The sequence below is a fragment of the Mus musculus genome, chromosome 8 (assembly GCF_000001635.26).
Source record: "Mus musculus strain C57BL/6J chromosome 8, GRCm38.p6 C57BL/6J".
Taxonomy (NCBI): Eukaryota; Metazoa; Chordata; class Mammalia; order Rodentia; family Muridae; genus Mus; species Mus musculus.
The window spans coordinates 69,282,886-69,306,146 of NC_000074.6; the positions used below are offsets into that span (position 1 = coordinate 69,282,886).

Below are 23,261 nucleotides of genomic sequence, written 5' to 3' on the forward strand. Positions count from 1 at the left end.
AGTCTGGAATCCTCTTTGTGGATTCTTTTTGGAATATTTGTGTACTTTGGGTACCAGGGCGACTCTGGCCTCATAAAATGAATTGGGCAGTATTCCATTTGTTTATATTTTGTGGAATAATTCGAATAGTATTGGTGTTAGCTCCTTTTTTTAAATGGCTGGTAAAGTTCTGCAGTAAAACTGTTTGGACCTGGGCTTTTTATGGTTTGGAGAATTTGAATGACTGCTTCTATTTTCTTAAAGGGTATAGTCCTATTTAAATTGTTTATATGATCTTGATTTAACTTTGGTAAGTGGTATCAATTGAGAAAACTATCCATTTCTTTTAGTATACAGATATACAGGTTTTGTGGTATACAGGTTTTAAAACTATGACCTAATTATTCTTTGGATTTCCTCAGTGTCTGTTATGTCCTCCTTTTATTTTTGATTTTGTTAATTTGGATACTGTTTCTATGTATTTTAGTCAGTGTGGGTAAGGATTTGTCCATTTTGCTAATTTTCTCAAAGAACAAATTTCTTGTTTCTTTGATTCTTTATTATGTTCTCTTTATCTCTATTTTATTTATTTTAGTCCTCAGTTTGATTTTTTTCAGTGTCTTCTTTTTGGATGTGCTTATTTCTTTGTTTTATAGCTTTCAGATAGTGCTATGAAGTTGACTCCTAGTACTGCTTTCATTTTGTCTCATAAGTTTGGGTGTGCTGTGCAATCATTTTATTTGAATTCTAGGAAGTATTTAAGTTTTCTTTATTACTTTCTTGATACAGTATTCATCAAGAAGAGAGTTGTTAAGTTTCCATGAGTTTGTAGAGTTTTTGTTATTTCTGTTGTTGAAATTCAGCTTTAATCTCTGGGTGGTCTGATAGTATGCAGGGGTTGTTTCAATTTTCTTATATCTACTGAGACTTGCTTTTGAACTGAGTATGTGCCTAATACTTCTTGGAGAATGTTTGCATGAAGTGTTTTGTAGTTGTATTAGGTCCATTTGGTTTGTAACATGTGTTAGCTCCAGTGTTTCTCTGTTTACTTTTTATTCCGAAAGACTTTTTGGTTGGTGAGAGTTTGATATTTAACTCTTTCAGTGTGCAAGGGTCAATGTTTCGTTTAAGCTTGATTATGTGAGTGCCATTGCATTTGGAACATAGATGGTCAGACTTAAGATGTCAACTTGCTGTATTTTTCTTTTGATGACTATGAAATGTCCTTCCCATTCTCTTGATTAATTTTGGTTTGAGGTCTATTTTGTTAGATATAGAATGGCTACAGCAGTTTCATTCTTAGATCCATTTGACTGGAAAATCTTTTTCTAATTTTTTTCACTGAGGTAATGTCTATCTTCGATGTTGAGGTATGTTTCTATATACAGCAGAAGGATGGATCCTGTTTTCACATTTGTTATGTTAGTCTGTGTCTTTTTTATTGGGAAACTGAGGCTATTTATCTTCAGAGATATCAGTGACAAATGGTTATTTATTTCAGTTGTTTTGTCATTGTTGTTGTTGTTGTGTGTGTGTGTGTGGAGAGAGAGAGAGAGAGAGAGAGAGAGAGGAAGAGGGAGGGAGGGAGAGAGAGAGAGAGAGAGAGAGAGAGAGAGAGAGAGGGAGGGAGAGAGAGAGAGAGAGAGAGAGAGAGAGAGAGAGAGAGAGAGAGAGAGAGAATGCGTCCTTTAGTTTTGTTGGTGTAAGATTATTTTTTGCTATTTTTTTCATGGGTATCATTAGCCTTTTTGGTTCAGAATTTTCCTTCTGACTCCTGTAGGGCTGGATTTGTGGATATTGTTAAATTTGACTATACTGTGGAATATCTTATTTTCTCCATCCATATGGTGATTGAAAGTTTTATTGGGTATAGTCACCTTGGCTGGCATCTGTGGTCTCTTTAGTCTGTAGTACCTTTGTCTAAGATTTTCTAGTTTTTTAAGTCTCAGTTGAAAAATCGGGTGTAATTTTAATAGGTCTATCTGTATATGTTACTTGGTCTTTTTCCCTTACAGCTTTTAATATTCTTTCTTTGTTATCTATATTTACTGTTTTGATTTTTCATGTGGTGAGGAGACTTTCTTTTCTGGTCCAGTCTATTTGTTGATCTGTATGCTTCTTATGTATGTTAGGCCAATCTTTCTTTGGGTTAGGAAAGTTTTCTTCCATGAGTTTATTGAAAATATTTTCTGGACTTTTGAGCTAGTATTCTTCTCCTTCCTCTATTCCTGTTATTCTTAGGTTTATACTTCTCATGGTGTCCCAGATATTCTGGATGATTGTGGCATGAGTTTTTAGATTTAACATATTCTTTGACTGATGTATCTATTTCTTCAATACCTGTATGCTGTTTGTGATGCTTCCATCTGTTCTTGTTCACTCATCTAGATTTTCCATTTCTAGAATTCTCTCAGTTCGAGCAGAAATCCCTGCACATATGGGCTATCTCCAACCACTGCCTGTTCTACCTCTCCTTTCCAGCCAAGAAATAAATATTTGAGTGACCTGGCGGGGGGGGGTGGGGGTGGGGGGTGGGGGGGGGCGGGGAGAATTCTCTCAGTTTATGTTTCTATTTTGTTTCTACTCTGATACTATTTCTATTTTCTTGTCTTAAACACTTTTATTTGTATCAATAAACTGTTGTTTTTTCTTGTCTTTCTTTAAGGGATTTATTTCCTTTTTCAAGTATTTCTATCATCCTCATAAAGTTTGTTTTAAAGTATTTTTCTTTTACTTCTACTGTGTTGGAGTACTCAGGGCTTTCCATAGTAGGATCCAGGGTCTGATGGTGACATATGGCCCTGGCTGTAGTTGATTGTTTTATTATGTTGACTTTTAGGCATCTGAGTTGGGCATAATTATAGATTTAGGTCTGGATTTTTGGGCTTGTCTTTGTTGGATGGTATTTTATCCTCTGTTTTTTGGTTTCTCTCTGGTCTTCTCACCTATGTGACTGGTGGTTGAGTACGGTTCTAGACCTAAGTGGGAAACAGGAGTTCTGGAGACCTGTATGGTTTCTGATCCAGCAGGGAGTCTCTGCATGAGTCGTAGTCTGAACTTTTTGTAGCTGGTGTGGTTTGTGTTTCAGCAGTGAGCTTCCACCCTAGTTGAGGGCTGTCATGGAGTGAGGAGGAAGGAAGGGACACTGGGCATAGGGTGAGAAGCCTACATGGTCTTCTGGCAGGTGTGGTCTGTAGTTAGTCAGGGAGGTGTTGTCTGAGGGATCCAAGAGAGTAAAGGATATCTGCAAGCAGGTAGCCTATGCCATTTAATTTCTATAGACTTAGAATCATCTATTGTTGGGTAATATTGGTCAAGATCATAATTTTCATGACTGAGTTTCTTTAGGTCTTTTGATTAAAACTTGACTATATTTTTGTGCTTTTGTTTTTGTATTTTTTCTCTTGATCTCTTCATTCATTCACAAATATTGTACACATTCTTCATTGTTGTGACTCTGTAGTAAATATAGATGTCATTTTGTCAATATGTGTATTATTTCTTTATAACCCTATTGAGCATTCTGTTTCCTACTATACATGGAGCTTTGAAATCAGCTTTCCTATTATGAATAGTTGGGAATTGTCTTTGGATTGTATTAAATTTGTGCTATAAACTGACCATCCTTAACATCTTAATAATGATGCTATTCATAAAATATTCCCAAGGATCATTTATAAACTTCTTTATTTATTTAGGTTTATTGTTGTTGTTAAACTGTGAAAGAATTTTAGTCTGTTGGATAAAAAGGACTAATTATTTGGGCAAGTTACACACCATGTATTCTTCTTGGGGGTGACATGAGTTCAGATCTCAACACCTGAATTAAGAGGCTCATAATCACCTGCTACTCCAGATCCAGTGATTCTGACACCCTTTTCTCTGATGTGTCTCCAGTTTAAACACGGAAGACATTCTTTCACATGTGTAAACGTACATATAAAATGTGGATAAACTTGTTTTTATAGTTTTATGACTTATAAAGCAAACCAAGTTTCTTTAGATGTACAATGCCAATGATATACTATATCTATCTGATCCTTTCCTTTATCATGAGACAAATAGATACTTTTAATAGTCAAAACTATTTTATACAATGTTCAAACATCAGAAGGTTTCCAGAAAAATCACTCCAATTTTGGTGGAACAGCCCTTCTCACCTAATCCATTTTCTAATATTAGCATAGTAAATTAAAGCATTGGAGTGCACAGCATAAGTACTGACCAGTGATTTCTTTGATGTTGATGTTGTAGTTCTTGGTTAAGGAACTGTATTTGTTGATATGTCTTTGTGTCTTCTTTTATCAGTGTTGTCATGCATGGTGTGTAATAGTATCAATTATGCATGTAGTCATATTGTTTCTTCACTGGAAAATGATGTGCCACCACCTATTGTATTCTGAACATTGACTCTATTAAATTATGAGTTCCTTGAGACTCTTCCCTGGAGAAACAGTTTTAGTTTTTTATCTTAATGCACCATTCTTCTTATTCCTTGACATATTTGGTTTTTTTTTTTTTCAGTTGTTGCTATTGTTTGGGTTTATTCTACTTAAGTGATTGATATGGTTAATATATTGTTTTGCTTTTAAAACAGTTTTTTATATCATTGTCTCTGTGTCCTAGTTATTCAGCTGTGAATATGACAGAGCCTAGTGTCATCAGTTGAGAGCATGCCCTGATGAGAATGGCTGGTTGTTATGTCTGAGAAATTTTGTTAATTAATGGTTGATGTGGGAGGGCTTTTTCACTGAGGGTGGTAATACCCTAAGCACGTGTGCCTGGGCTGCATCAGAGTGCTAGCTGAGCATGAGACAGAAACCAAGCAAGTGCGACAGCCAGGAGACAATATTTACCCAATAGGTTTTGCCCTCAGTTTCTAGCTTGAGTTTCTATGCTAAGCACCCACAGTGATGGATTGTGATCTGCCAGTATCAGCCAAACGCATTTATTTCCTAGGCTGTTTTGGGGTAGAGGATTTAATCACAGCATTCTAGAAGCACATTAGAAGAAAAAAAAAACCAATCCCAAAAGTTATTTTGTTGCCTCAAAGAATCTGGGAATATTGTCTTTTGGATGAATGTAGAAGATAGCAGTGCATTAGATGTCAAAAGCCATCAAAAGTTGGACACAAAACTTAATCAGCTGTTCTTGTAGGACCTGGATGAGGGGGCTGTTGAGAGTCTTGCAGCAGTGTAGGTTGATGTCATAGGATCTCAATGGGAAATAGACTCCATGAAAAATTAAACTAAAGGTCTTTTCTGTGATGTTTTGGTTCAAATCCATTCTTATCTGCCAATGCTATGCAAAATTGAGTGGAAAAATAGGTTGATTTCTTAGAAGAAACATTGATTCTGTTGAATAGTTATTATTGATGACTCATGCAGGTCTTCAGCAAAAAAGAACAAGTAGAACAGAAGGGAACAAAAAGTCTGATTTGTAGAAAAAAAGCACCACTAGGTAGTTTCAGATGGCTGTCAAGTGCTAAAACAAAGGCAGACACATTCAAGGAAGATAGCACTGCTCTTTATAAGAAAGGACCCTTCCTCTGCATTGCACTGGAAGCTTAGGAATGTGCCCTACTGGTAAGTCACCATTGAGCTAAGCCTTGAATTTATGGAAGGAACAAGCAAAGTGATTCCTAGTCCCAGGAAGCAACTTCATACAGAACCTGCTTCAACTGTGGTCCAAGTGTGGCAGGGTTATTCCCAACCTAGAAACCAAACTTGACAAGATCACATTTTATCCTGGTTCTGGAAATAAGAAAGTTGCAAAATTTAAAGGTCATATGTGGGGTATTGGGCTATACACAGACAGGCTGGTCTCCAGTTGAGCTGAGAAGCTGAACCCCGGGACCCGGTGGTCATAATTTACATACATGGGATAGAAGGAGTTCTCTCATGTCTCCTGGCTCCTGTCTAAGTTACTGCTCTCCCCAAGCCCCCACAAGAGAAACATGGCTACCAGTCATGTAGGCAATGTCCCAAGCTTCTGACCTTCAGGCTAAACTCCTCCCCAGGTACCTAGCAACAGAAAAGATAGCAGCTCACTTTAAAAGGGGCTGTTTGGCCCCTCCTTGCTCTCTCATTCCTTTGTTATCTTACCTCTCACTTCTCTTACTCCTCTCTCCTCTCTGTCTTTTCCCCTCTCCTCTCCTCTCCTCTCCTCTCCTCTCCTCTCCTCTTCCCTCCCCTCCCCTCCCCTCCCCTCCCCTCCCTTCCCCCCCTCTCCCCTCCTCTCCCCTCCTGTCCTCTCCTCTCCTCTCCCCTCCCCTCCCCTCCCCCTCCTCTCCTCTCACCTCCTCTCCTCTCTTCTTCTTACTCTTAATCTCTTTCTTTCTAGCCTTTCCCCCCTCTCTCTTTCTATCTTCTCTTTTTCTCCCAGCCTTTCTACAATAAAGCTCTAAAACCATAGACAGTTTCTGCTCATCAAGATCTTCTGTGCTCACTCTCGCCTGTGTGGGAACCTCTCTTCCCTCTCTCCTATAACCCCGGGGCTACAGGGTGTGGCCCCAGGTTAGGCTGCCCCTTGTCCACCCCCTGTCAAGTGGGTCAGAGGCTTGGATGCCCACCTAGGGCTGAGTGGAAAGAGTCTGGCAGCCTTCTCAAGTCCACCTGTCCAGAGCATAGGTGGAACTCTGGCTGGACGTGGGTCTTCCCTCCTCCCTCTTCCCCTAGGCCCCTTTTTAGTTCCCACAGTCATAGATTTCTCCTCTGTTGTTTCAGTCCAGCCCTGTTGCACTCACCTGTTTGGCAGAGTCAGAGCCTCAGTGAGAACAATATAAGAGTTCATTGCATGAAGCTTTGAATATGAAATGTGATTTCCATCTTGAGATTGCAAGATGTTGAAATACCTAATCTGTAAGATTTCTGCCATGCAGAGCTGCGGCCTATAAGGAGTGCAAGTAGTATGAAGAATTAGAGATAGACAGATACAGAGAGAGATAGAGACAGAGTCAGAGATGAGAAGTTGAAGAGAGACAGAGATGAGAAGTTGCCGAGAGAGAAAGAGACACAGACACACAAGGCAGACAGACATACTGACAGTCAGAAATGAGAAGTTGCAAGGATAGAGTCACTTAAACCATTTGAAACTGAATCCCCATGAGTCTGAGACAAGCTACAAGATTTGGTATTTGTCATGCAGGCTTTCATTCTTGTTTTGGTCCAATCTTACATCACTGTGTGCTCTTCTGTTTTCAAATGGGAAAGTATTCTGTGTCATTATATGCTGCAAAGATATAATTTGTTTTCTGATTAATCAAGATCCCACAGTCAAGAGATTGCTTTGAGTGACAGAGAGACTTTGGGCATTTGAACAGTATTGGGGCCGTTATAGATTGTAAAGATCATTTAATTTAAACACATTTCATCTTGGGATGTCCATAAACCTTAGTGAAAAGTAGTAAATTGAATGAAAAACATCCCAGATAGAATTATGTATTTGAATACTTGTCTAGTTGACTTTTATTGGTGGCTTTCTTTGGGGTTGTTATGGAATTGTTAGTAGGGAGAATATTTCTGGAGGAAGTTTCTCTTTGGGGATGGGTTTGGTCCATAAACCTTAGTGAAAAGTAGTAAATTGAATGAAAAACATCCCAGATAGAATTATGTATTTGAATACTTGTCTAGTTGACTTTTATTGGTGGCTTTCTTTGGGGTTGTTATGGAATTGTTAGTAGGGAGAATATTTCTGGAGGAAGTTTCTCTTTGGGGATGGGTTTGGGTCTCCATTGCCTCACCCCATTTCCAGTTCAAGGATTCTACTTTGTTGTAGTTGAAACTGATCAGCTAGCTTCCTTCGTATGTTGCTGTGTCTTCACCACCATTAGAGACTCTATTGGTAAATAAGATACAGTAGAAACATCGTTGCTAAGCTATTTTGCTAACCAGATATTTTAAATATTTTGTTATTTTTGCTTTGTTCTAGAAGACAAGGTTTCTTTGTGTAGTCCCTGCTGTTCTGAAACTAGCTTTTAAGACCAGGCTGTTACTGGTCTTACTCCTGCCTCCCAAGTCCTGATTGTGCCTCCCAAGCATTAGCATTAGAGTTAAGGACCAGCACACCTGACTTTTCTTTTTTCTTTCTTTCTTTTTTTTTTTTCTTTTTTTTTTTTGTTTTACTGGGTAGTGGGCCTAAAATGTAGGTTTTTGTGGGATTCAAGCATATGGTGGTGTGCTGACCTTCACCTATATCTTGACTTTTGAACTTTAGCAGAAGTTATCATTCTGTCTCCCAGGATGACATGTGTTTATGACATTAATAATATCGGAGAATCCTAAGAAAGAGCATGATATTATTCTTACCTGTTGTATGCTTTGATTTTTTTAAATGAATATGTGCCTTTTGCCTGTATGCATGGATGTTCACCATATGTTGTATGTCTGGTGTTTACAGTAGTCAGAAGATGGCCTCAGAACCTCTAAGCTTGGAGTTATTGACAGTTGCGAGCCCCCATGTAAGTACTGATAATTGAACCCATCTTCTCAATAAGCCCAGCAAGAGCTCTTAATTCCTGAGCCCTCGCTCTTGCCCTATGTTTTCGATGATTTACATACACATTGTTTACATTATCATCTGTCCATGTCCAGTGGTTTAAACATTCATTCTCTTTTACTAAGATCCTAATCTTACAGTTTAAACTGTGACACTTCCGGTTTCTGAGAGATGAATACAGAACTGGAGTGGATGCATAATTCTTCATAAGAACTTCAGTGAGGGCCTTCCTGTTTCCATCTGCACCCAGAGGTGTTTCTGTGCCATAGGGCTCCATACCCAAATAGGGCCAGGAGAGAGCTAGCCTCCCAGGAGTATGGACAAGCCTGTGAGCACAGGTAAAACTACCACTGCTGCTCAGAGGGATTCTACGGGAATCCTCAGGACACAAGAACTGAGGAGCAGCCTGAGACAGGAGCCTTCTGGTTTCCAACTGTGCGCTGGAGCTGACCCTGTGCTACAGTGCTACATATACAAATACCACCTGGTCTCCCAGGAGAGCCAACACACTGGAGAGCACAGGTAAGACCACCACTTTTGTTCAAATTCTTGGCCCAAGAGGGACTCTCCCAGAGCCATCAGGACACAGGAACCAAGGAACAGCTAGGGACAGAATCCTTCTAGTTTCTGTCTGCACCCTAGAGCTGACCTTGTACCACCACAGCTCCTCATACCCAAATTCTCCCGGAGAGAATTGATCTCCCAGAAATACTGACAGAGAACCTTGCAAAAGGGAGAAGCCACAGTCAGAGACAACAAGACCAGCTAACACCAGAGATAACCAGATGGCGAAAGGCAAGGACAAGAATATTGCCGCAGACCTTTTGGGTCCCAGTGTCTGCGTGGAACGGGGTCTCTCGACGCGGGTGGGCAAAGCGTGGATGGATGACAGACAGACACACACGCAGGAGAGTTTGTGTGGAATCTGAATGTAATTTTATAACTCGAGCATCAGACTTTTTATGCAGAGGACAATAAGGAAGTTGGGTGACATATTCGCAAGGTACAATTGAGGTAACCAGAATCTTACATAAAACAGAGGAATGCAAACACAAAAGGTCTAACGGGAACCACCCAGGATAGAATACATTGATAACAGCTGGGATCAACAAGGGCTCCACCTAAAATTCACTAATCTTAGAAGCCAGGGTCAAGGGCTTCGCGTCCTTGCCATAGTTCCTATTTTAGTCTCTTGTATAGTCCACCTTCCCCTTAGGCCATTGTAAATATGTGTATGGGTGTAACTCTGCTATAGTATCTATTCTGGTTTCTCCTCTGGTCTGAAACTTCCTTCTTCCTAAGCGATGGTAAATTCCTGTGTAAGGGAGTGACTTAGCTTTTACAATCTTGCTGAATTCTAAACCCTTGATCTTGGTCAAGGATGCCCTTGGACTGTTGGAACACTGGCAGAAGGCTTTAGCCATGTCAGAGCACTTATAGGAAAATACTGAAAGAGAGCACGTGGATCCATACTCTAGACTAGCGTAGTACTGGAACTCGGGAATGAAAAATTAATGTATGGGTAGAGAACACTAGCCTCCAGGAGGAGAGCTTCCTTGAAACTCTTTTGCCTCATGAGTGACTTTTAAGCCTTTCAGCTTGTCCAGTTGACTCGACCAGAGAGCGTAGCAGAATATAAGCAAAATAAACCAAGGCTCCTTAGCATTATCAGAACCCAGTTCTCCCACCACAGTGAGCTCTGGATACCCCAAAACACCTGACTATCAAGACGCTGATTTAAGATCACATCTCATGTCGATGATAGAGGACTTTGAAAACAACATAAATAACTCCCTTAAAGAATTAGAAGAGAATACAGGTAAACGGGTAGAAGACCTTAAAGAGAGAACACAAAAATACCTTAAAGAATTACAGGAAAACACAACTAAACAGGTGAAAGAATTGAACTAAACTATCCAGGATCTAAAAAAGAAAATAGAAACAGTAAAGAAATCACAAAGGGAGACAACCCTGGAGATAGAAAATCTAGTAAAGAGATCAGGAGTCATAGATGCAAGCATCACCAACAGAATACAAAAGATAGAATAGAGAATCTCAGGTGCAGAAGATACCATAGAAAATATTGACACAACCATCAAAGAGAATGCAAATGCAAAAAACTCCTAACTCAAAACATCCAGGAAATCCAGGACACAATAGGAAGTCCAAACCTAAGGATAATAGGTATAGAAGAGAGCAAAGATTCCCAACTTAAAGGGCCAGTAAATATCTTCAACAAAATTATAGAAAAAAAAACTTCTGTAACCTAAAGAAAGAGATGCCCATGAACATACAAGAAGCCTATAGAACTCCAAATAGATTTGACCAGAATAGAAATTCCTCTTGTCACATAATTTCAAAACACCAAATGCACAAAACAAAGAAAGAGTATTAAAAGCAGTAAGGAAAAAAGGTTAAGTAACATATAAAGGCAGAATTACACCAGACATCTCATCAGAGACTATGAAAGCTAGAAGATCCTGGGCAGATGCCATACAGACCCTAAGAGAACACAAATGCCAGCCCAGGCTACTATACTGAGCAAAACTTCCAATTACTGTAGATGAAGAAACCAAGATTTTCCATGAAAAAAAAAAACAAAAAAAACAAAAAAACCCAAAGTTACACAATATCTTTCCACAAATCCAGCCCTACAAAGAATAATAGATGGAAAACACCAACACAAGGAGGGAAATTACACTCTAGAAAAAGCAAGAAAGTAATCTTGTTTCAACAAACCCAAAAGAAGATAACCATACAAACATAAAAATAACATCAAAAATAACAGGAAGCAACAATCACTATTTCTTAATATCTCTTAACATCAATGGAATCAATTCCCCAATAAAAAGACATAGACTAACAACCTGGAAATGTAAAAAAAACCCAGCATTTTGCTGCATACAGGAAATGAACCTCAGTGTCAAAGACAAACACTACCTCAGAGTAAAGGGCTAGAAAACAATTTTCCAAGCAGTGGTCCCAAGAAACAAGCTGGAGTGGCCATTCTAATATCAAATAAAATCAACTTCCAACCAAAAGTCATCAAAAAAGATAAGGAAGGACACTTCATACTCATCAAAGGAAAAATCTACCAAGAAGAATTCCTAATTCTGAACATCAATGCTCCAAATGCAGTGGCACCCACATTCATAAAAGAAGCTTTACTAAATCTCAAAGCACACGTGGCACCTTACACAATAATTGTTGGAGACTCCAATAACCAATCTCATTAATGGACAGATCATGGAAACACAAACTAAACACAGACACAATGAAACTAACATTAGTTATGGACCTAATGGATTTAACAGATATACCTATAGAACACTGATCCTAAATCAAAAGAATATACCTTTTCAGGACCTCATGGTACCTTCTCCATAATTCACCATATAATTGATCACAAATCAGACCTCAAGAGGTATAAGAAGATTGAAATAATCCCGTGCCAACTAACATCACTATGGATTAAGGCTGGTCTTCAATAGCAACAAAAACAACAGAAAGCCCACATATACATGGAACCTGAAGAACACCCTACTCAGTGCTCATTTGGTCAAAGAAGAAATAAAGAAAGAAATTATGACTTTTTAGAATTTAATGAAAATGAAGGTAAAACATAACCAAACTTAAGGGACACAATGAAAGCATGGCTAAGAGGAAATCTCATAGCTCTGAGTGCCTCCAAAAAGAAACTGGAGAGAGCATACACTAGCAGCTTGATAGAACACCTGAAAGCTCTAGGACAAAAAGAAGCAAATTCACCCAAGAGGAGTAGATGGCAGGAAATAATCAAACTCAGGGCTGAAATCAACCAAATGGAAACAAAAAGAACTATACAAAGAATCAACCAAACCGGGAGCTGTTTCTTTAAGAAAATCAACAAGATAAATAATCTAACCAGAGGGCACAGAGACAGTATCCAAATTAACAAAATCAGAAACGAAAAGGGAGATAACAACAGAAACTGAGGAAATTTAAAAAACTACCAGATTAGAATCTGTACTCAACACAACTGGAAAATCTTGATAAAATGGACAATAGTCTAGGTAGATACCAAATACCAAATACCAAATACTGATCAGATAAACCATCTAAATGGTCCCATATCCTCTAAAGAAATAGAAGCAATCATTAAAAGTCTCCCAACAACAATAACCCCCAAGACGAGATGGTTATTTAGTGCAGATTCTATCAGACCTACAAAGAAGACCTAATACCAATATTGTTCAAACTATTCCACAAAATAGAAACAGAAGGAACACTACCCAATTTGTTCTTTGAAGCCACAGTTATGCTTATGCCTAAACCTCACAAAGACCCAACAATGAAAGAAAACTTCAGACCAATTTCCATTATGAATATTGCAAGAATACTCAACCAAATTCTCAAAAAACAAATCCAGGACCATATCAAAATGATCATTCACCATGATCAAATAGTCTCCATCCCAGGGATGCAGGGATGGTTCAACATATGGAAATCCATCAATGTAATCCACTACATAAACAAACTCAAAGGAAAAAAAAACCACATGATCATTTCATTAGATGCTGAGAAAGCATTTGACAAAATCCAACACCCCTTTATGTTAAAAGTCTTGGAAAGGTCAGGAACTGAAGGCCCATACCTAAACATAGTAAAAGCAACATACAGCAAACCAGCAGCCAACATCAAACTAAATGGAGAGAAACTTGAAGCAATCCTACTAAAATCAGGGACTAGACAAGGCTGCCCTCCCTCCCTATCTATTCAATATAGTACTTGAAGTTCTATCTAGACCAATTAGATAAAAAATGGAGGTCAAAGGGATACAAATTGGAAAGGAAGAAGTCAAAATATTACTATTTGCAAATGATATGATAGTATACTTACATGACCCCAAAAATTCCACCAGAGAACTCCTACAGCTGATAAAAAACTTCAGCAAAGTTTCTGGATATAATATTAACACAAACAAATAAGTTGCCTTCCTCTTCTTAAAGAATAAACAGGCTGAGAAAGAAATCAGGCAAATGACCCACTTCACAATAACCACAGACAATATAAAGTATCTTCATGTGACTTTAACCAAACAAGTGAAAGATCTCTATGAAAAGAACTTCAAGTCTCTGAAGAAAGAAATTGAAGATCTCAGAAGACCGAAAGATCTCCCATGGTCATGGATTGGCAGAATTAATATAGTAAAAATGGCCATCTTGCTGAAAGCAATGTATAGATTCAATGCAATCCCCATTAAAATTCCAACTCAATTCTTCATAGAGTTAGAAAGAGCAATTCTCAAATTCATTTGGAATAACCAAAAACCCAGGATAGTTTTTATTGTTGAAAACTATTCTCAACAATAAAAGAACTTCTGGGGGAATAACCATCCATGAACTCAAGCTGTACTATAGACAATAGTGATAAAAACTGCATGGTATTGGTACAGTGACAGGCAGGTTGATCAATGGAGTAGAATTAAAGACCCAGAGCCGGGCGTGGTGGCGCATGCCTTTAATCCCAGCACTCGGGAGGCAGAGGCAGGTGGATTTCTGAGTTCGAGGCCAGCCTAGTCTACAAAGTGAGTTCCAGGACAGCCAGGGCTATACAGAGAAACCCTGTCTCGAAAATAAAAAAAAAAAAAAAAAAAAAAAAAAGAATTAAAGACCCAGTTGATCTTTGACAAAGGAGCTACAACCATCCGGTGGAAAAAAGACAGCATTTTCAAAAAATGGTTCTGGATCAACTGGCGGTCAACTCATAGAAAAATGCAAATTGATCTATTCTTACCTCTTTGTATAAAGCTCAAGTCCAAGTGGATTAAGAACCTCCACATAAAACCAGATACACTGAATCTTAACAGAAGAGAAAGTGGGGAAATGTCTCGAACACATGGGCACAGCGGAAAATTTCCAGAGCAACACCAATGGCTTATGCTCTAAGATCAAGAATTGACAAATGGGACCTCATAAAATTGCAAAGCTTTTGTAAGGCAAAGGACATTGTCAATAGGACAAAATGGCAACCAACAGACTGGGAAAAGATCTTTACCAATGCTACATCTGTAAAGGGCTAATATCCAAAATATACAAAGAACTCAAGAATTTAGACTCCAATAACCCTATTAAAAAGTGGGGAACAGACTGACCAGAGAATTCTCAACTGCAGAAAATCGAATGGCTGAGAAGCACCTAAAGAAATGTTCAACATCCTTAGTCATTATGGAAATGCAATTCAAAACAACCCTGAGATTCCACCTCACACCAGTTAGAATGACTAAGATTTAAAACTCAGGTGACGGCAGATCCTGTCAAGGATGTGGAGAAATAGGAACACTCCTCCATTGCTGGTGGGATTGCAATCTTGTAACAACTGCTCTGGAAATCAGTCTGGTGGTTCCTTAGAAAATTTGACATAGAACTCTCTGAGATTACAGCTATAACACTCCTAACACCCAAAAGATGCTCCAACATGTAATAAGGACACATGCTCCACTATGTTCATAGCAGCCTTATTTATAATAGCTACAACCTGGAACGAAAGAGCCCATATGTCCTTCAACAGAGGAATGGATTCAGAAAATGTGGTACACTTACACAATGGAATACTACTCAGCTATTAAAAACAAGAACTTCATGAAATTTGCAGGCAAATGGATGGAACTTGAAAATATCATCCTGAGTGAGGTAACTCAGTCACAAAAGAACAAACATGGTTTATACTCACTGATAAGTGGATATTAGCCCAAATGTTGGGAATACCCAAGATTCAATTCACAGATCATATGAAGCCTAAGAAGAAGGAAGACCAAAATGGGGATACTTCAGTGCTTCTTGGAGGGGTGAACAAAATACTCACAGGAGGAAATATGGAGACAAGTGTGGAACAAAGACTGAAGGAAAGGCCATCCAGAGACTGCCCCACGTGGTGATCTATCCCATATACAGCCACCAAACCCAGACATTATTGTGGATGCCAGCAAGTGCTTGCTGATGGAAAGCCTTATATGTCTGTCTCCTGAGAGGCTCTGCCCCAGCCTGCCAAATTCAGAAGCAGATGCTTGCAGCCAACTGTTGGAGGTCCCTGATGGAGGAGTTGGAGAAAGGACTGAAGGTTCTGAGGGGGTTTGCAACCCCATAGAGGGAGCAACAGCATCAACCATCCAGACCTCCTGGAGCTCCTGGGGACTGGACTACCAACCAAAGAATACACATGGAGTGACCCATGGTGCTGGCCACATATGTGGCTTAGGATGGCCTTGTTGGACATCAGTGGGAGTGAGAGGTCCTTGGATCTGAGGGTGTTTGATACCCCAGAATGGGAGGATGGGAGTGGGTAGGTGGATGGGGGAACACCCTCATAGAGACAGAGAGAGGGAGGATATGATGGCGGTTTTCAAAGGGGAGACCTGGAAAGGGGAAAATATTCGAGATGTAAATAAAGAAAATACACTAACAAGATTTTGCTGAAAGGACCCTGATATAGCTGTCTCTTGTGAGACTATTCCGGGGCCTAGCAAACACAGAAGTGGATGCTCAGTCAGCTATTGGATGGATCACAGGGCCCCCAATGGAGGAGCTAGAGAAAGTACCCAAGGAGCTATAGGGATCTGCAACCCTATAGGTGGAACAACATTATGAACTAACCAGTACCCCGGAGCTCTTTATTATTGCAATTTATAAAATTTACTATCCTCAGTGAGCCTTATAACTATGACTGATTTCTTTACTACATTCTTTCTCATTCAAAATCAAAGTACAGGAGAGGATCAATAACTGAGAAGCTCTTTTCCATATATATATATTTTGTTGTTGTTGTTTTTTTTTTTTGTTTTTGTTTTTGTTTTTTTTTTTCTAATACAGGGTTTCTCTGTATAGCCCTGGCTGTCCTGGAACTCACTTTGTAGACCAGGCTGGCCTCAAACTCAGAAATCTGCCTGCCTCTGTCTCCCAAGTTCTGGGATTAAAGGCTGGCTGCATATGTATCAAAAGATGGCCTAGTCGGCCATCAATGGAAAGAGAGGCCCATTGGACTTGCAAACTTTATATGCCCCAGTACAGGGGAACGCCAGGGCCAAAAAGTGGGAGTGGGGGGGTTAGGGCAGTGGGGGGGAGGGTATGGGGGACTTTTGGGATAGCATTGGAAACGTAAATGAGGAAAATACCTAATAAAAATATAAAAAATACATATTTATGTTTTACTCTAAAAAAAAAAGAAAATATCCAATCAAAAAGAAAAGAAAAGAATCCCCTCCCCCCGCCCCCCCCAAAAATCCCTGAGCCATCTAAGAAAACCAAAAGAAAACTTGTTGCAATTCTTTCTACCTCAAAAAAACAAAAAACAAAACCAAAAACATACAAAAAACACACCAAAAAACTTCTGTGATACCTTGGGAGTTTTATCTGTCATTTTTTGTTTATTTGATTGATTAGCTGTTTGGGCTTTTTGGAATGTGTGTAACAGCGTCTTAATATTTACTTGATGCTGTCCTATAACTCATTATGTAGCACAGGCTGGCCTCTAACTCATGACATTCACTTGCTTGTGACTCCTGAGTGCTATGCTTAAGGGCATGAGTCCATACACCCAGCTTTCCTACCTTGTTTTGTAGTTAGTAATTGTTCATACAATTTCTCTGATGTGTACTCAGTACTGTTAACCTGTTTGTTTCTGTCTGTATGTTTGCTAACAGGCATTTCTATTTACAGGGCCCAGAAGTTACAGAGGTGAACCTTCTTTTCTGTTTCCTTCTAAAGTGATTTGGCTATTACACTTGAACTTTAGTGTCATGGAAATCATCAGCATTATATGAATCTATTGTCACAGAAGTACATTTACAAGCAATGTGTTTTTTACAATGTTGCCAGTATTATGCTTTCTGTTGTTCACAAGTGTGGCATATTTTAGGATTCAGTAACCTACGATGATGTGCATGTAAACTTCACTGGGGAAGAGTGGGTCTTGCTGGATGCTTCCCAGAAGAGTCTCTACAGAGATGTGATGCTGGAGACCTACAGCAACCTCACTGCTATAGGTAAGACTGTGAATATTATTTTACTTTTTAAAATATAGGGAAAAGAGCCTGGCGTGGTGGTGCACGCCTTTAATCCCAGCACTTGGGAGGCAGAGGCAGGCGGATTTCTGAGTTCGAGGCCAGCCTGGTCTACAAAGCGAGTTCCAGAACAGCCAGGGCTATAAAGAGAAACCCTGTCTCAAAAAACAAAAAACAACAACAACAACAACAATATATATATATATATGGAAAAGAGCTTCTCAGTTATTGATGCTCTTCTGTAATTTGATTTTGAAAGAGAAAGCATGTAGTAATCAGTCATAGTTATAAGGTTCACTGAGGATAGTAAATTTTATAAATTGCAATATAAATTATACATTTTCTGTTAATATATTCTAGGTTACAAATGGAAAGACAATGATATTGAAGAACATTTTTGTCAAAATTCTAGAATACATAGAAGGTAAGTTTCATATATAAGCTGCTACAAATATGTCTCTGAAGAGATTTAAATATGTCCTGGAAACTTGAAGGAAAAGCAACAGGGTAAATAAGCAGAACTTTAAGTGTATTGATAATTAGGAAATTCTCGCAACACCATGTACCTCGGTGTCAGCAAGCTGATCCATGTTTACATGGCATTCCTCTAAGAAAAAAGACAAGGAAGCCAGGCCTTAGGCACTATCACCATTTCAGTCAGAGTCCTGTGAGAGCTAGGCCGTAGAGCTGCCAAGCTGTTTAGTTTGATACCATTTAGATATCTCAAAAGATATACACATAGATTAGATGATACGTATATGTCTAAAACCTTCTAATAAGCAAATAGACCATAGCTTGTGTTACTCATATTACTCATAATGACCTATCAACATTTAGTGAGAGGGGCAGTTTATGAGAGTCAAGAAGTTTGTTGTGGAGAATCCTTAATCCTTATATTATATCTCTATGATGAACAAAAACATAAACTGTATGAATTCACTGTGGAAACCTTTCAGTTTTAAAATCTTGCTTTAATAGGCATATCGTATGTTACATTAGATAAAAGCCATGTGAGCATAAGGGATATGGAAAGAAGAAAATGTACCTCTCTTGGTCCCAGAGCAATGAGAAGCCATGTAGTGGTCCCTATTTTGAGTAGACTTTGTGAATGTGATATAAGTAGACAATTAATTTGTGTTTCAAATTTTATTGGCAATACGTTAACAAGCTCAAATGCAGAAAAGCCCTGGGAGGAGAAGGAATATGGAAATTCTTCTGTTTGTCTTGGCTTATTTTGCAAAGATAGTATGACTCACGTTATAGGAAAATGTTATGAATGCAACCACTGTGGTAAATCTCTGAGTTCTTCTTCTCTGAGTTCAGTTGTCTTCAAAGATGTGGAAAAACTCACGTGAAAAAGGATGTTATAAACGTGAACCATGTACTAAAGACTATGCATCACAGGTATCATTAAACACACATAAAAACCTATAGTGCATAGGAACCCTATGAATGTAAACAATTTGGTAAAACCTTAAGATCTGATTCCTTTTTACAGTAAATTAGACTAAACTATAAAGCTAGATCACACAGATAAAAAGATCCACCGTAATCAATGTATTAAAATGTTACACATGCCATTTATCTTTGCAGGCATGAAAGAGGTCCTGGAGAGAAACCCTATGAATATACTCAGTGTGGTAAAGCCTTTGCACAACACAGTCATCTTCAAGGGCATGAAAGAATTCTTACTGGAAAGAAACCCTATGAATGTAATCAATGTGGTAAAGCCTTTATATGTCACAGTAGTCTTTCAAATCATGAAAAGCATCATACTGGAGAGAAACCATACAAATGTATTGAATGTGGTAAAGCCTTTTCACAACAGAGTCACCTCCAGATACATAAAAGAATACATACTGGAGAGAAGCCCTATGAATGTAATCAGTGTGCTAAAGCCTTTTCACAACAGAGCCATCTCCAGAAACATAAAAGAACACATACTGGAGAGAAGCCCTACAAATGTAATCAATGTAATAAAGACTTTTCACAACAAAGTCATCTCCAAATCCATAGAAGAACACATACTGGAGAGAAACCCTACAAATGTAATCAATGTGATAAAGTCTTTTCACAACAAACTCATCTCCAAAGACATAAAAGAACACATACTGGAGAGAAGCCCTACAAATGTAATCAATGTGGTAAAGCCTTTGCTCATCACAGTTATCTTGAAAAACATCAAAGAACACACACTGGAGAGAAACCTTATCAATGCAACCAATGTGGTAAAGCCTTTGCACATCACAGTTATCTCCAAAAACATAAAAGAACACACACTGGAGAGAAACCTTATCAATGCAATCAATGTGGTAAAACTTTTGCATGTCACAGAAGTCTTCAAATTCATGAAAGAATTCATACTGGAGAGAAACCTTATGAATGTTGTCAATGTGGTAAGACCTTTGCACATCACAATTATCTCCGAAACCATAAAAGAACACATACTGGAGAGAACCCCTACAAATGTAAGGAATGCGGTAAAGCCTTTGCATGTCACAGTCATCTTCAAAGGCATGAAAGAGTTCATACTGGAGAGAAACCCTATGAGTGTAGTCAATGTGGTAAAGCCTTTGCATGTCACAGCAGTCTTCAAAATCATGAAAAAAATCATATTGAAGAGAAACTCTATGAATTATGTAAGCAATATGGTAACGCCTTTGTACATCACAGTTATCTCTGAAAACATAAAACACAAAAGAATATATTCTACAGAATATAATCAGGATTTTAAAGTCATGTCACAGTTGTCTTTGAGGACATGAAAGAACTCATACTGAAAGGAATCTCTGACTATAAAGTGTTTAGTGAGATCTGTAGCCAACACACTTCCATCCGGGACAGAATATTATTTACTAGGGAGAAAATAATCTGAGATGTGTCCACAATATTTTCAAGGCGTTTGCCTGTCTTTACTTTGTATCTACAAACTCTTATGGACAAAAGCCGTATGGATGTAAATTAAAAGATATCCAATTTAGGTCTCACACTTCTTTTTGATGACATGAAATAGCTCATCCAGATATGAAACTTTATGGATGCCAGATATGAAACTTTATGGATGTGTTTTAGTAAATTTTCTGAGCTATGAGAAAACACAATGTCTAAGGCAGTTTATAAAAAAAACCATTAATTTAGTTTATGGTTCCAGACGGATGTGGGATCACCATCAAAGAGCCAGGGCAATGAGCGCCAGGCGTGGCAGCTAAGGTGTGAAGTTAAAAGTTCACCTCTTCAACTTGAAGCATGAAGCAGACAGGAGGAGCTGGAAGGCGTGTGAGGATTTAAGCTCTCAAAGCCCATCCCCCAGTGACATGTTTCCTCCAGAAGGGTGGCATTTACTAAATCTTCCCAAATGACACCCCCAACTGTGGGGTGTTGATTCTCTGACTTTAAGTCTACATGCTTGCTTTTTATTAGGGTAACCAATCCACAGGGAAGAAAATCCCTGTAGGTAAGCCTTTAGATGCCTAAACATTTGGGTTGCAGAAATGAGTGGTTACACGGGAGAAGTCATGAGTGAAAATTGTTTCCTTAACACTTTGTCTTAATTTTAACTATGGGCCGTCACTGTGTCTTTGTGTGGGTATGTGCGTGTGCATGCCACTGACCAAGAAAGTTAGAGTCTGTATCTTCCTGTGGCAGGTAGTACAGGAAGTTGTCAAAAAAAATGACCTTGGTCATCGGAATGAACTCGTTTAACTGCTTGTTCATGCCCCAGCCCTGTCAATCTTTTCTAGATTGTATATATATATATATATATGATGGCAGAAAATAGGAAATAACTCATAAAAGAGACAAATCCTACTCGTGAAAATAATTGTCTTCGGTTTCATGAGAAAGACCTTCTTTCTTCTCTGTTTCATAGATTTGAAGGAAGTAATTATTTACTACATTTATTCAAATGCCATGGTGGAGCTCACCAATTGTGATTTATATTTTGAATCTTTTGAATTGGATATTGAAAGTATGCTGTATGCGTGGCAGATCCATTTGCTGAAGTTTATTTGGTGGTTCCTATATTCCTTCTGTGGCTTCCGATCATCTATAACTGCAGTTTCACTCGGTGATGGGTATTTTTCTGCTGAAATGTATAGAATGGGGTGCCCACCCTCTGAGTGGTCCATTGCTTACTTAAATGTCAGGCAGTGTGTGATCATAGTCTCCAAGTCAGGGTATCTATAAAAGGGAGGTAATTTGTTGTTACTGGTTTTGGTTTTCATATTTACACAAATTTCCCTGAGGTTGTGTTTTTTTTTTTTTTAAATCCAACTTTGCTTGGGTGTCAGCAGTAAGTCAGATCTACATTGGAACTCATGGTTCTCATGTGACAGCCTCCTGAGCACAAGCCCAAGGATGGTTGTTATACCCTCAATGTGTTCTATTTTGTCAACATGCCTGTATATATGTATGTATGTATGTATGTATGTATGTATGTATGTATGTATGTATGTATGTATTTATTATGTATTATTTATTTAATTCGCGTTAGGTCCCAGTCATAGCCTCCCTCCTTCCTTTCTTCCCAGCCCCACCTTACAAATCTCTCCCTCCATTGACCTTCTCCCCTTCTTTTCAGAGAAGAGGGTATCATCCCATCCTAGGGCATCTAGTCCTAGCAGGTTTAGGCACAAACTCTCCCACAGAGGCCCAATCAAGCAATCCAAGTAGGGGAAAAGAGGATACAGAAGCAAGGAACAGAGACTGAGAGCCCCGTTCCTCTTTTTAGGGGGACCACACTAACACCAAGGAATACATTTGCTACAAATGTGTAGGAGATCTAGTTCCAGCTCCTGCATGTTTCCTGGTTAGTAGCACAGGCTCTGCGAGCCTCCATGGTCCCAGGTTAGATGACTCTGTGGGTCTTTTTTGACCCCTCCAACTTACTTACTTCTATCCTTCACTCTACTGTAAGACTCAGGGATCTACCTAATGTTTGGCTGTGGGTCTGCATCTGCCTCCATTTGCTGCTGGATGAAGCCTCTCCGGAGACATTTATGCTAGGTTCCTGTTTGCAAGCATAGCAGAGTATCATTAATAGTGTCAGGGGTGAGCTCTCTCACATGGGATGGGTCTCAAGTTGGGGCAATTGTTGGTTGGCTGTTCACCCAGTCTCTGCTCCATCTCTATCCTTGAACATCTTACAGGCCAGACAAATTTTCAGTTGGAGGTTTTGTAGGGGGATTGATGTTCCCAATCCTTCCTCTGGAAATCCTGCCTGACTATAGGAGGTGGTCATTTCAGTCTCCCTATGGTAGGAATCTAAGCTAGGGTCATCCCCTTAACCTCTCTTATCCCAAGCCTCCAGCTACTTACCAGAGATGCCCTGCCATGATCGCCATTCTCACTCCCAGTCTCTTACCCCACTTCTTACCTTCCTGATCACCTTCCCTGTTCCCGTCCTCCTCTTATCTCCTACCCAGTTCCCTCTCTCCATCCAACTCAGATGACTATTTAGTTTCCCTTTGGAGGTAGGTTCATATGTCCACCCTGGGTCCTCATTTTACCCAATTTCATTGGGTTTGTGGATTGTAGCATACTTATCCTGCACTTCATGTCTTATGTCCAGTTAAAAGTTAGCACATACCATATGTGCCTTTCTGGATCTGGGTTACCTCACTCAGGATGAATTTCTCAAGTTCCATCCATTTGCCTGGAAAATTCAAGAATCTTTGGTTTTAAAAGCTGAATGGTATTCCATTGTGTAGAGGTACCACACTTTCTTTATCCATTCTTCAGTTGAGGGACA

General features: G+C 39.1%; 1 protein-coding gene across 7 annotated transcripts in view; it reads left to right on the top strand.

Moving 5' to 3' along the window:
• Positions 1-20,499, top strand: part of D130040H23Rik (RIKEN cDNA D130040H23 gene) — a 32,325-nt gene extending 11,826 nt beyond the window's left edge. The window contains exons 2-6 of one of the 7 annotated variants that reach the window (NM_172491.3): positions 8,377-8,437; positions 8,745-8,997; positions 17,368-17,494; positions 17,873-17,936; positions 19,106-20,492. In NM_172491.3, the coding sequence (NP_766079.1) occupies positions 17,891-17,936; positions 19,106-20,277 (1,218 nt within the window). In that variant the 5' untranslated portion in view covers positions 8,377-8,437; positions 8,745-8,997; positions 17,368-17,494; positions 17,873-17,890 and the 3' untranslated portion in view covers positions 20,278-20,492. Of the gene's footprint in view, positions 1-6,325; positions 8,998-17,367; positions 17,495-17,872; positions 17,937-19,105 lie in introns of those variants that run through there. The other 6 variants (XM_030243386.1, XM_011242277.3, NM_001384124.1 and 3 more) reach the window with 6 other exon arrangements.
• Positions 20,500-23,261: the final 2,762 nt, after the last annotated feature.